Source organism: Selaginella moellendorffii, unplaced genomic scaffold (assembly GCF_000143415.4).
Source record: "Selaginella moellendorffii unplaced genomic scaffold, v1.0 SELMOscaffold_3, whole genome shotgun sequence".
In the NCBI taxonomy this organism is placed as follows: domain Eukaryota; kingdom Viridiplantae; phylum Streptophyta; class Lycopodiopsida; order Selaginellales; family Selaginellaceae; genus Selaginella; species Selaginella moellendorffii.
In genome coordinates this window covers 455,245-466,043 of record NW_003314264.1, presented here as the reverse complement: position 1 = coordinate 466,043, position 10,799 = coordinate 455,245, and the positions used below count along the sequence as shown (strand labels likewise).

General features: G+C 50.7%; 4 protein-coding genes and 1 pseudogene across 8 annotated transcripts in view; 2 read left to right on the top strand and 3 right to left on the bottom strand.

Annotated features, from left to right (window-relative positions):
• LOC112342906 overlaps positions 1–655 on the top strand; it is a 1,901-nt pseudogene extending 1,246 nt beyond the window's left edge. The window contains exon 4 of the transcript XR_002991105.1: positions 1–655. This exon is cut by the window's left edge and continues 66 nt beyond it. The product of XR_002991105.1 is annotated as a tubulin alpha chain-like (transcript).
• A 246-nt stretch (positions 656–901) lies between these two features.
• On the bottom strand, positions 902–3,804 carry LOC9643747 (UDP-glucose 4-epimerase GEPI48). 4 transcript variants are annotated; one of them, XM_024666793.1, is made up of 10 exons: positions 3,471–3,804; positions 2,877–3,124; positions 2,758–2,807; positions 2,551–2,686; positions 2,381–2,482; positions 2,035–2,262; positions 1,872–1,956; positions 1,476–1,743; positions 1,252–1,404; positions 902–1,199 (listed from the first exon to the last, which is right to left on the bottom strand). In XM_024666793.1, exons 2-9 carry the CDS (start codon positions 3,090–3,092, stop codon positions 1,284–1,286), a joined length of 1,206 nt encoding a protein of 401 aa, XP_024522561.1. In that variant the 5' UTR covers positions 3,093–3,124; positions 3,471–3,804; the 3' UTR covers positions 902–1,199; positions 1,252–1,283. The 4 variants fall into 4 exon arrangements, with proteins under 4 accessions (XP_024522561.1, XP_024522568.1, XP_002963168.1 ...); XM_024666800.1 differs by having other exon boundaries at positions 902–1,195; XM_002963122.2 differs by having other exon boundaries at positions 902–1,404; positions 1,476–1,567; positions 1,661–1,743.
• Positions 3,805–4,396: 592 nt separating this feature from the next.
• On the top strand, positions 4,397–7,108 carry LOC9643378 (carbon catabolite repressor protein 4 homolog 1). Its single transcript, XM_002963491.2, has 11 exons — positions 4,397–4,891; positions 4,958–5,663; positions 5,713–5,799; positions 5,847–5,930; positions 5,989–6,075; positions 6,125–6,199; positions 6,250–6,303; positions 6,353–6,444; positions 6,502–6,616; positions 6,666–6,771; positions 6,842–7,108. The coding sequence occupies exons 1-11, from the start codon at positions 4,734–4,736 to the stop codon at positions 6,988–6,990; spliced, it is 1,713 nt and encodes a 570-aa protein (XP_002963537.1). The 5' UTR covers positions 4,397–4,733; the 3' UTR covers positions 6,991–7,108.
• Positions 7,109–8,178: 1,070 nt separating this feature from the next.
• LOC112343735 (hydroxycinnamoyltransferase 2-like) lies at positions 8,179–9,327 on the bottom strand. The gene has a single exon (XM_024667737.1). The coding sequence runs from the start codon at positions 9,314–9,316 to the stop codon at positions 8,237–8,239; it is 1,080 nt and encodes a 359-aa protein (XP_024523505.1). The 5' UTR covers positions 9,317–9,327; the 3' UTR covers positions 8,179–8,236.
• Positions 9,328–9,340: 13 nt separating this feature from the next.
• LOC9643746 (hydroxycinnamoyltransferase 1) lies at positions 9,341–10,752 on the bottom strand. The gene is made up of 2 exons (XM_002963121.2): positions 10,333–10,752; positions 9,341–10,284 (listed from the first exon to the last, which is right to left on the bottom strand). Exons 1-2 carry the CDS (start codon positions 10,747–10,749, stop codon positions 9,361–9,363), a joined length of 1,341 nt encoding a protein of 446 aa, XP_002963167.2. The 5' UTR covers positions 10,750–10,752; the 3' UTR covers positions 9,341–9,360.
• Between the last annotated feature and the right edge of the window lie 47 nt (positions 10,753–10,799).

The following is a 10,799-nucleotide window of genomic DNA, read 5'->3' as shown; positions in this document are numbered from 1 at the left end:
CATCCACTTCATGCTCTCGTCCTACGCGCCGGTCATCTCCGCCGAGAAGGCCTACCACGAGCAGCTGTCGGTGGCCGAGATCACCAACAGCGCGTTCGAGCCGTCGTCGATGATGGCCAAGTGCGACCCGCGCCACGGCAAGTACATGGCGTGCTGCCTCATGTACCGCGGCGACGTGGTTCCAAAGGACGTGAACGCGGCGGTGGCCACCATCAAGACCAAGAGGACCATCCAGTTCGTGGACTGGTGCCCGACGGGATTCAAGTGTGGGATCAACTACCAGCCGCCGACGGTGGTTCCAGGAGGAGATCTGGCCAAGGTCCAGCGCGCGGTGTGCATGATCTCGAACTCCACCAGCGTCGCCGAGGTGTTCTCCCGGATCGACCACAAGTTTGATCTCATGTACGCCAAGCGCGCGTTCGTGCACTGGTACGTGGGTGAGGGGATGGAGGAGGGGGAGTTCTCCGAGGCCCGCGAAGATCTGGCAGCGCTCGAGAAGGATTACGAGGAGGTCGGGGCCGAGTCCGCGGACGATGCCGACGATGGCGAGGAGTACTGAAAGAAAAACTCGGGGAAAAAAAGTGTGGCTTTTAAAAAATAAAGATGTGTGACAACGAAGTAAAGAAGTAAAGTTAATTTGACCTAATTCGTCGTTTATTTATGGTAAGTAAGTAGTAAAGTTAATTTGACCTAAGTAGTACATGTCGTACGAGATTAAATTAAATACTTCTTCCCCCTTTGTTGGAACTTTTGCCATATATTGTCCAGCAATCATGCAAGGCTGGAAGCAACTATGGACTTAGATTCTTCCCAACTATAAAATAGGTCAGGGCAAATGCAGTCAACGCATTTTGACTGACTCGGAATAATTCGTGACTCCAACCAAGTGATTGGTCTGGTATCATCCATCGGCGAGCTTCTTCTTTATTGCTTTTTCGGTTTCCTTTTCCTTTTAACTTTCCAGTATCAAACGTCCTCTACAAAAGTGAGTTGAGGCAAAGGGATCAACTGAGATCATCATCCCTCCCGAGCCCAACAAAAGAATGGGTCATCATTTTTCTTGCAAAACTGTTATGGGATCTTGCTTGCTTGCTTGCTTGCTTCTTGCTTCTTGCTTGTTCTTGTCTTTGCTATCTGCTTTATCCCTGTGTCCCGTAAAGCTAAACCCCCCATTCCCCAGCATTTCTATCTCCAGCTATCAGGGAACTATCTCTAAGCTGACCAAAGGAATTATATTACAAAATCTCCCACCTCTTTCTCCTCGTCGTCGACGCCCCAACGAATCAGTTGCTGTAAGCCTTGCACTCGGTGTGATTGTTCTCCTCTTCGTAGACGTAGCCGTATGGATTCTTGCTGGCCCAGTTCCATTGATCCCTGGCCATTTCATCGATACCATACCTGGCCCTGCGATGCGAAGTGGGACATGAACTTGTAAGCCAAACAAAAAGGGAACAGTTCTAATGAAAGATACTTACTTCCATCCGAGTTCCTTCTCGGCCTTCTCTGTGGATGCGTAGATCTCGCTACAGTCACCTGGTCTTCTTCCAGCGATTTTTAGCGGTATTTTCTGCAGCACAGGGGCCATCGACCAAGTTTGTCCTTGCACCTTTTGGTAGGAAAAAAAAAGAGAGAAGCATCTCTCCAATTGTATGAGCTGTACCTTTCCACACGCTTTCTCAAATGCCGCCACCATCTCCAATACGGAAGTTCCCCGTCCCGTGCCAAGATTATAAACATCACAGGCTACATGAAAAAGAAACGAAACAGAAAGTTAGCTCACACTCGCACCAGTGAAAAAGGAAGTGACGCGAGGAGAAAAAGCAGTCTGGAAGACTGTGGCATTGCGATCTTTCCCAATTGACTTCACTCACCTCCCGTGCTCCCAGACTTGAAAAGCTTCTCAACCGCTGCAATGTGACCAGTGGCCAAATCTACGACGTGAATGTAATCACGGACCTGCCGTCAGAGGTAAGAAACCATGAGCATTCAATGTACAGAAAATAAAATGTGATAAAAAAAAGCATTGAGACTGACCCCTGTTCCGTCTCTCGTTGGGTAGTCGTTCCCAAACACTGTCAGCTCGGGTCTTCTTCCGACTGCTACTTGTTGAACAAACGGCATCAGATTGTTTGGGATTCCACGAGGATCTTCACCAATGTGTCCGCTGGGATGGGCTCCCACAGGATTAAAGTATCTGAGCAAGATGATTTGCCAGCCAGTGTCGGCTGCGTATAAGTCGCGGCAAATCTGTTCGATATAGAGCTGCAGAGAGCATAAGTTTTCAGCAAGAAAACAAAAGATAATGAAAGGAGAATGGCGTGAGTTCTAGAGTTTGAAGAGTGTAGAGCACGCAAACGCAAGAGGAGCATGAGTTACTCACCTTCGTTCGTCCGTATGGATTCAAAACATCCAGAGGGAAAGTTTCAGTACATGGAACAGTCTTTGGTTGTCCATACACGGTTGCCGATGACGAGAAAACAAGCTGCCAAACAAGGAAACAAATGTTTTAACGGATCGATGATTGATGGAGCAAAGAAAAGCATGCAAAACCTTCTTGCAGTTGTGCTTGGTCATGACGTCCATGAGATTGAGCGTCCCTACGAGATTGTTGCAGTAGTAGAGCAGCGGCTTTGCAACACTCTCCCCAACAGCTTTGAGGCCCGCGAAGTGTATGACTGCATCGAATCTGCGGACACAGAAAAGCAAGACTTTAAAAGACTATCTTCCCGGGGAAAACAGAAAAACAAATAAACTCGCCTCTGTGCCAAGAACATCCTTTCCAGAGACTCTTTGTCACACAAATCCACCTGAGAATTGGGAGAAGAAAAAAAAAGGAAGATGAGAAAAAAGCTGTGCGAATTCTTGTTGCTCCAGACCTTGTAAAAGTATAAGTTCTTCTTGTATTTCCCGGCCAAATCTCCAACTCTTCTCACCGCCTCGTCCGATGCGTTGGAGAGGTTGTCGATGATCACCACCTTGTATCCAGCGAGTAAGAGCTGGAGCGAGCAATGACTTCCAATATATCCAGCGCCGCCAGTCACCAGAATAGTTCTCGCCGAGTGACCATTGGTGACACTGGCCCAGTGATTCATCCTCGTCCCAAAGTATCCTCCTCCACCACCACCTGAGAGAGAAAGAGATCGAGCACAAAGAAACCACTGAGAAAATCGCCAAGAACACGAAGGACTCCACTCCAGCGCATTAAAAGGCATTAAAGTCTCAAGCAGGAATTCAAGGCAAAGCCAAAATCAGGGCAAGCGAGCGAAGCAACGAATCCAATCCAGAATTCTTGGCAGCCAAGGAAAAGAAAAGAAAAAGAAAGAAGAAAAGAGGCTCCTCGCATCACTCGCCCAAGCCAAGAACAAGCAAGGAGACCTGATCTCGCCAAGAACTCCAATTGGAGCTCAAAATCCCCCGGATCGAAAGGAAGCGATCACAACCCATCTGGGAAAACGCGGAGAGGGACTGACCTGGTTCACGCGGCGATGGCGATGGAGGGAATTCGGGGCGAGCCACCTGTGAGCGATTCGGGGACAGGAGATCAGCTCTCCCCGTGACCGGGAGCAAATGGAGGAGGCGCCCCTCAGTAGCCAGCGTGACCGACCGCGCAAGAACAATGTGAGTGGAGTGGTGGAATCGCGCTCCTCGCTCTCACAGAGAATCGCCCTCTTCCCTTTTCCTGGCCAGGAAATAAAAAAGAGAGAGAGACAGAGAGAAAAGGCCTCCTTGTGCTCTTCTTGTAAGTGTCGTGGAGAAGCGTTGGGTGGAGTGAGCGCGATTGGATCGCCAATTTTGGGGTCCGCGTTTTCGTTGCCCACCCTATATATTTTCTCCTCGCTCCTGTTTTTCTCTTACCCGGTATATACCCTTACGGCGCAAGAATATTCCGTTAGATTGCGTACGGGCCCGGGGAATTTGGAACACAAGAACGAACTAACTATACGTGTGGTAATGGATGGCTGCCTCGCGCCCATTCGAGAAAGGTGGCGGGCAATGTGAGAACTTTGGGTGCCTCACGCCTCCCCTGTAGCCCTAAGGTGGCGGAGTATGATAAGTTGGTGCGTGGGATTTTTTCAATGTAATCTTAGGTGGCGGCCACATGCACGCACAGGCTGGAGTTGTAGATTCTCTTTTTGACAAAGGTGGCGGCGGGCTGGAGTTTCTAGGAGAAAATGCCGTGCAAGTAAATTTGGTGTGGATCGTTTTGACACGAAATCCCGGCGTTTGTGATAAAGATTGTGAGAGGGATGGGATTAAAAGCCAGCGTAACAGATAAGGATAACGGACCACACGCAGCGCAACATTTGATTCGACACGCTGGATATGCTTCCGGCATATTCTCGGTTGCGTATGGGCATGCGTGATCACATCCATGAGTCCATCCACAATTTGGAGAAAGTGGATTTTAGGGTTTTGAGGCGGGATTAGGGTATCCAGAGGCATGGCGCAGGCGATGGAGCCCATTCGTCCCCTCTGCCGCAAGCGCCGGCTGCCGCGAGGTAATCTTAGCTGCGGGGATCAATAGATTTGACGCGCCGGCCATTCTCGTAGCTGGTTTGCCGAGATTTAGGGGGGCTGTAGCTTGAATCGCCGCCGTGGGGATCGGCGAGGGCTCTGGGGAAGGCAGGTGGGCTACTGATGGCGGATCCGCCCAGTGGCCCATCTGCCTGTGGTAGCGCACAGGGAAAGCTTGTAGATTTTCTAGTCCAGGATCGTCATTCCATAGAGGCAGTATGCTGAGCGTCCTGCGCTTGCATTTACCGTCGGACATTCCTATTGTAGGCTGCGAGCTCTCTCCCTACGTCCAACTACGGCTTCCCGATGGGACTACCACGACTGACGACGTTCCAGTAACATCTCCCATCGATGGATACTATCTTAGGTGGAAATGGTAAAAGAAAAGTGTTTTTTTTTTCCTCTACTCTATTCACTTTTTCTTACGCATTCAATCTTCCAGGTGCCGAATCCAAACTGACAAGAGAGCATCCGTGTGTAGCGTGCATCCCTCGGAGCCTGCGACTCTTCAGTGTATAGGCTGTTTGAAAGCTAAGCTGCCAGTGAGCAAGAGCCTCCACTGCTCGTCCAAGTGCTTCTCCGATTCATGGCGTCATCACCGGGCAATGCATGCACACGCCACAAACATTGCTCGAGAGAATGGGGCCGAGGAAGACGAGTTGTTTGGACGGGGTGGGTCTGTAGGCGGGGGTGCTCCAGTGAGCAACGGTATCATAGGGGGGCCTACGAAGACACAGGACCAGAACGGGACAGAGATATGGGAAGTAGGCTCTGTGAAAACGTATACACCGACGGAAGAAGACGTAGGACATGCTCTCAAGCTGGAGTGCGTGGTTATGTCGACGGCCACGGGAATGCCAACAGGGGGACTCTCTAACTCTCTTCTCACACAACGGGTTATTCCAGCTCCGTGTCCACCACCCAGGAGAATGGTTCAAGTGAACACCATTGACGGGCTTGAGTTGGATGGTCGGCTGGGGGCTCCAGGATCTTTCACGGTTCTGTCATACAATGTACTGGCTGATTTGTATGCCACCAGCGACATGTACAGCTATTGCCCCCAGTGGGCTCTCTCGTGGGCCTACCGACGGCAAAACCTGCTGCGCGAGATTGTGGGCTATCGAGCGGATATCCTGTGTCTGCAAGAGGTATGCTCTCACAGGACTTCTACGTATAATCTCTACATGATTGTTTCAGATTCAAAGCGACCACTTTGACGAGTTCTTTGCTCCGGAACTTGAGAAGCACGGATATTCGGCGGTTTACAAGAAAAAGACTGCAGAGGTATTGTCTAGTGCTAGGACACTCAAACTTAATGCCATGGGGTTCAGGTCTATGCTGCGGGGGTGTACACTATTGATGGTTGTGCTACATTTTATCGCAATGATCGGTTCTTACAAGTCAAAAAATACGAGGTAGATTTTTAATTTCCTAATCCAAACCATTACAAATGGTTACACATTACTGGATCAGGTGGAGTTCAATAAGGCAGCACAATCGTTTTCAGAAGCTTACATGCCCTCTGCTCAAAGAAAAGCAGCTCTCACCCGCCTTCTCAAGGTTTTCTCCGTTCGCTGTGTCATTGATACTGACTTGGCCTCTGCATTAGGATAATGTCGCTCTCATTGTGGTGCTGGAGGTCTTGGATTATCCAGACCCGTCTAAAAAGCAATTGATCTGTGTGGTAAGCTACATGCAGTGGGATCTCGACTTCCAACACCTTTTCCTTTTCAGGCCAATACTCATATTCATGCGAATCCTGAGCTGAAAGACGTGAAACTATGGCAGGTAGAGTATCCCTAATAGCAATTCGCGTGATCTGAGTTTTTCTCTTCAGGTGCAAACTCTTCTTAAAGGTCTGGAGAAGATTGCTGCAAGCGCGGAAATTCCCATGCTTGTTGCTGGTGATTTTAATTCTGTTCCTGGCAGGTCAGTCTCTACTTCTTGATTCCCGAGAGTGCCAACTTTTTTGTTTTTTGTTCTCAGCGCTCCACACTCCCTCCTGGCCACAGGAAGAGTCGAACCAACTCACCCGGAGCTTGCCATTGATCCTCTTGGAATTCTAAGACCTGCGAGCAAGTTGTGCCACCAATTGCCTCTGGTAAGAACTCGAGCTTCGTTCACTCTTGACTGGCTTGTTATATTTACAGGTAAGTGCGTACTCAGCATTATCGCGGCGTGATGGTAGCAACGAGCCCCTTTTCACAAATTGCACGAGAGATTTCCTTGGTACGCTGGACTACATATTCTACACCGGTGAGTGTTTGGCCTTCCTGGAGATGAAGCGATTGACACAAGCAAAACGTTTTTTTTTCTCTGTTTGCAGCGGATTCAATAGTGGTGGATTCACTACTCGAGCTTTTGGACGAGGAGAGCTTGCGGAAAGACACAGCGCTCCCTTCTCCAGAGTGGTCGTCAGATCATATAGCGTTACTGGCGGAGTTTCGGTGCAGACCTTCCAGGCTGAGGAGGTAGCAAGGGGGAAAGCTTTTGTAAAAGAGAGATTCTTCTCTTGGAGAGCCAGGCTCGATGAGAAGGGAATGTCCAAAGTAAAAACAAGCAAAAACTAGGATCAACTGTGTTGTGTGGAAAATGCTGGTATTGGGTGTAGTACGCACGGAATACAGCGCGAGTAGCAGGAGGAATATTTGTCTACGTTGGGGTTTTCAAGGTGATATATTTGGAGGTAAGAGTCATGTGATATATTTTTACCAGCAAATATTTCAAGCAAAGCAGATAATATAATTGGCTTTGGCGAAAGATCGGCCTCGATACACCGTTTGTATCCAAGTCGTAGAAAATAATTGGATTTTATAAGCACCTTATGTGTTCGAATCCTATCCAGAGCAAATCTAACGGTAAAAGGTCTTTTTACCAGGTGGCCAGATCATGAGGTGGTGCAGTTAGTGAGCCACACTTGGCACCCATGCAAGAAGAGAGAAGGCCAGCAAATAGCGAAAATTAGGGCTAGATCTAGCGAGCGATGTCTCGATTGATCCATTTGACGAGGAGGTTTGTCCTGTCCGGGCAATGCCAGAGCGCGAGTAGCACGAGTTCTTTGGTCGCGTCTTCTTCTTCGTTGGAGTTTGGGTTTGGGCAGAATTGGAGCTTGGATCAGCAGCAGCAGCAGCGATGGTTTTGTGGCCAGAGCGGATCGAAAGGTGGAGGAGAACCGGATGATGATAGCAAGAAGAAAAGGTATGGCAAAGTCGGGCACAATGTTGCTGACGAGAGCTACAAGGAGAGGGTGAAGAAGAAGAAGGATGGGGATGAGGAGGAAGAAGAGAGCTTGGAGAAGACGAACTATGATATTTCAAAGAGAACTCGGCCCTCGGGTGATGAGTGATCGAATCCAAGACTTTGGATGTTTCACTATACTCTATCGATAATTTTTTTACTTGTGTGCTTCGATCAAAGCGAGTAGGTTTTCCATGTGTTCTTGGCGAAGAGTAGCGACGGCTTCCAAGCTCCCGTCTTGGAGGCCCGATGGAACAACACGGACGTAGCCTTCGCAGGGACCATTCGTGGGTGTGGCAAGGATTGGAGTTCCCACTGGAATTTGGAGCTTCGATCATCGCGGCGAGTATCGAGAGGGCGTCCGAGGCCGAGCGCTTGAGATCGGTGGTGGATTTCGTGGCTCTCCAGCTGAGAGAAGCTCCCAAATCAGAGCAGCACGACAGCGCCGGATTCACGAGGATCAGCTTCGATCCCAACTTGGTCATCACAAGCTGGGCTCGATTGCCCTTCTACGACATGGATTTTGGATCTCCGTGAGATCTTCCGCGCTGACCTCACAGCGCGCCCGGAACACGGCGTTGCCAAAGTAGTCAACCGGGAGTGAGAGTCCACGGCGACCATTGACCGGGCAGTAGAGCACCGTGCGGCGGCCGCCGCTGACTCCCCTGGCCATGGTGATGAGCCGCCAGAGATGGACTGCCAGGCACACGAATGTGGAGCTAGATCCTCCAGCGCTTTCACTGTTTTTGAGCCGATCGAGCTCGCCTTTGCGAAAGTGGATCCGTCGAGTGGTGAGGGCTTTGGATTCCTCCGGGGTGAGGACTGTGTAGTGCTTCGGCGTGAGCGCGTACTCGGGGTGCTCGAACTCCGGCATGGGTGGATCCCGGGGCATCATCAAGGTACGATCGGACGAGCGACTGTCCGAAAACTTCGCGGCTTTGCCGCTCGCGAGTGCTGCCCAGTCGGCCAGGAAGCCGGGGACCGCGTTGCAATCGGCGGCGTGGTGCTGGATTCCAAGCCCCAGCGCAAATCCTCCACAGCTAAAGCTTGTGATCTGGAACGAGTAAACTTCACTGATCGAAATCTTGCTTGAATCTAGATTGTTCGATGATGACATGGGTGTAAGCTTGTGAATATTTCCATGACCATCATCGCTACCCAGAAACTCGACCAATGTTTCCGTTGCGACGGCTTCCACCCAAAAAACTCCCTCGTTGTTAAGACGAATAGCCAGATCCCCAGATTCATCTCTTCCAATCCGACCCGCGAGCTCCATGTAGTAGCCCAACACCTTTTCGAGCGAATCTTTCAAGCGAGAAGAGGTACGTAGCTTCGAAGAGAATGCAAGGAGGAGTGGGACGTGATAGCTTGGCATCAGGGAATCGATCGGGCTGAGACGTAGCCATGGAGAATGATCGCTGCTCCCGTCGTCGCTCTGAATCCGGATCCATTCCGGCAACCGCTCAATCGTGATGACCATGATTGAAAATGAATTTGTGCTGAACAATGGAAGAGCTGCCAGGTTAACAATTTGTCGATGCGATTTGATCCCTTCACTAACCATCTGTGGAGTAGACAGGCTTGTCCATTGCTGATCAATGGAAAGTGTTAACCATCTTTGTTGTCATTGAAAATGGAGTAGACAAGCTTGTCCATATGAGCGTTTCTTAGAGTGGGCACTACTGCTAGACCTCCGTCACCATTGCTAGATGGCACCACTCGCACGTAACCTTCGCAAGGGCCCTCCGTGGGGGTGGCAAGAACCGGACGACCGAATCCAAAGTCGAGCTCGTAGAAGGGCAGTCGAGCCCAGCTAGTGATGATCAAGTTTGGATCGAAAGAAAAGCGGGGAATCTCTTCCGCCTGGGGAGAACTACGCTGCTGGTCCTCGTGTTGTTGCTTCAATGCAAGGAAATCCACAACCGATCGCAAATAATCCTCCTGCGATAAAGACTCTAAGCCTGCGGCAATCAGCGAGGCCAAGTCACCCAAGGGCATGGCAAGGATATCGCAAACCGTGGCGCATGCGCACCGCCTAAACACCGCATTGCCGAAGAAGTGAGCCGGGAGCGCGAGCCCACGGCGGCCGTTGACCGGGCACAGTATTATCGTCTTGGACTGGACGTTGACTTCCCGGGCGGCGGTGATTGACTTCCAGAGGTATGCAGACAGGGAGACGTACGTGGAGAAGGGTTGATTGGAGCGACCTTTGTTACACTCGGACTTGAGGAGCGCGAGACGCTCTCTGGTGAAGTGGATCGTGCGGGTGACGATCGACTTGGCCTCGTCGCTGGAAAGCATTGTGATGATGTTGGTGGTGTAGTCAGAGTGGTCAAAGCTAGGGCGTGGAGGGCGGCGGGGCATCATGCAGGAGCGGTCAATGGGCTGCCCGGACAGGAGTTCCTCGATTGACCGCTCCCCCCTGGTCAACTTTGCGAGGTCGAGGAGAAATTCCGGGAGCGCGTTGCAATCGACGACACGATGGTTGACTCCAAAACCCAGTGCGATCCCACCGCAACCGAATCGAGTGATCTACACCACACATGTATGCCAATGGAAGGAAACATCGGGAGAACATACCTGGAGTAGAAGAGGGATTCCCATGTTCACGGGATCCTGCGAAGCCATTGGCGTCAGCTCGTGGAGCTTTGCGAGATCCTGATCCGAAAAACCCTGAAGCGTTTCCTGGGTGGAAGCCTCAATCCAGAGGACGCCGCAGTCCTCGTCCTGGTCGTTGAGATAGATCCCAAGCTTCCCGGACTCGTTCCTCCGGATCCGCCCAGCTAAATCTCTGTAGTGGCACAGCACCTGCTGGATCGCGCGCTCCAAATCGGCCACAAATCCTTCAGGAACCGGGGAGGAGAATGCGAGGACCAGAGGGCTGTGAATTAGTGGCATGTGGATATCGATCGGGGTGAGAGGAAACCATGTCGAGAGAGGATTCTTGATCGACGACGACACCCATCTCGAAGAGCTTCTCTCAATCATCCTATACATAGCTGTGTCAGGTCAAACACTAAGATTATTAACGCGCATATCTGTCGAAT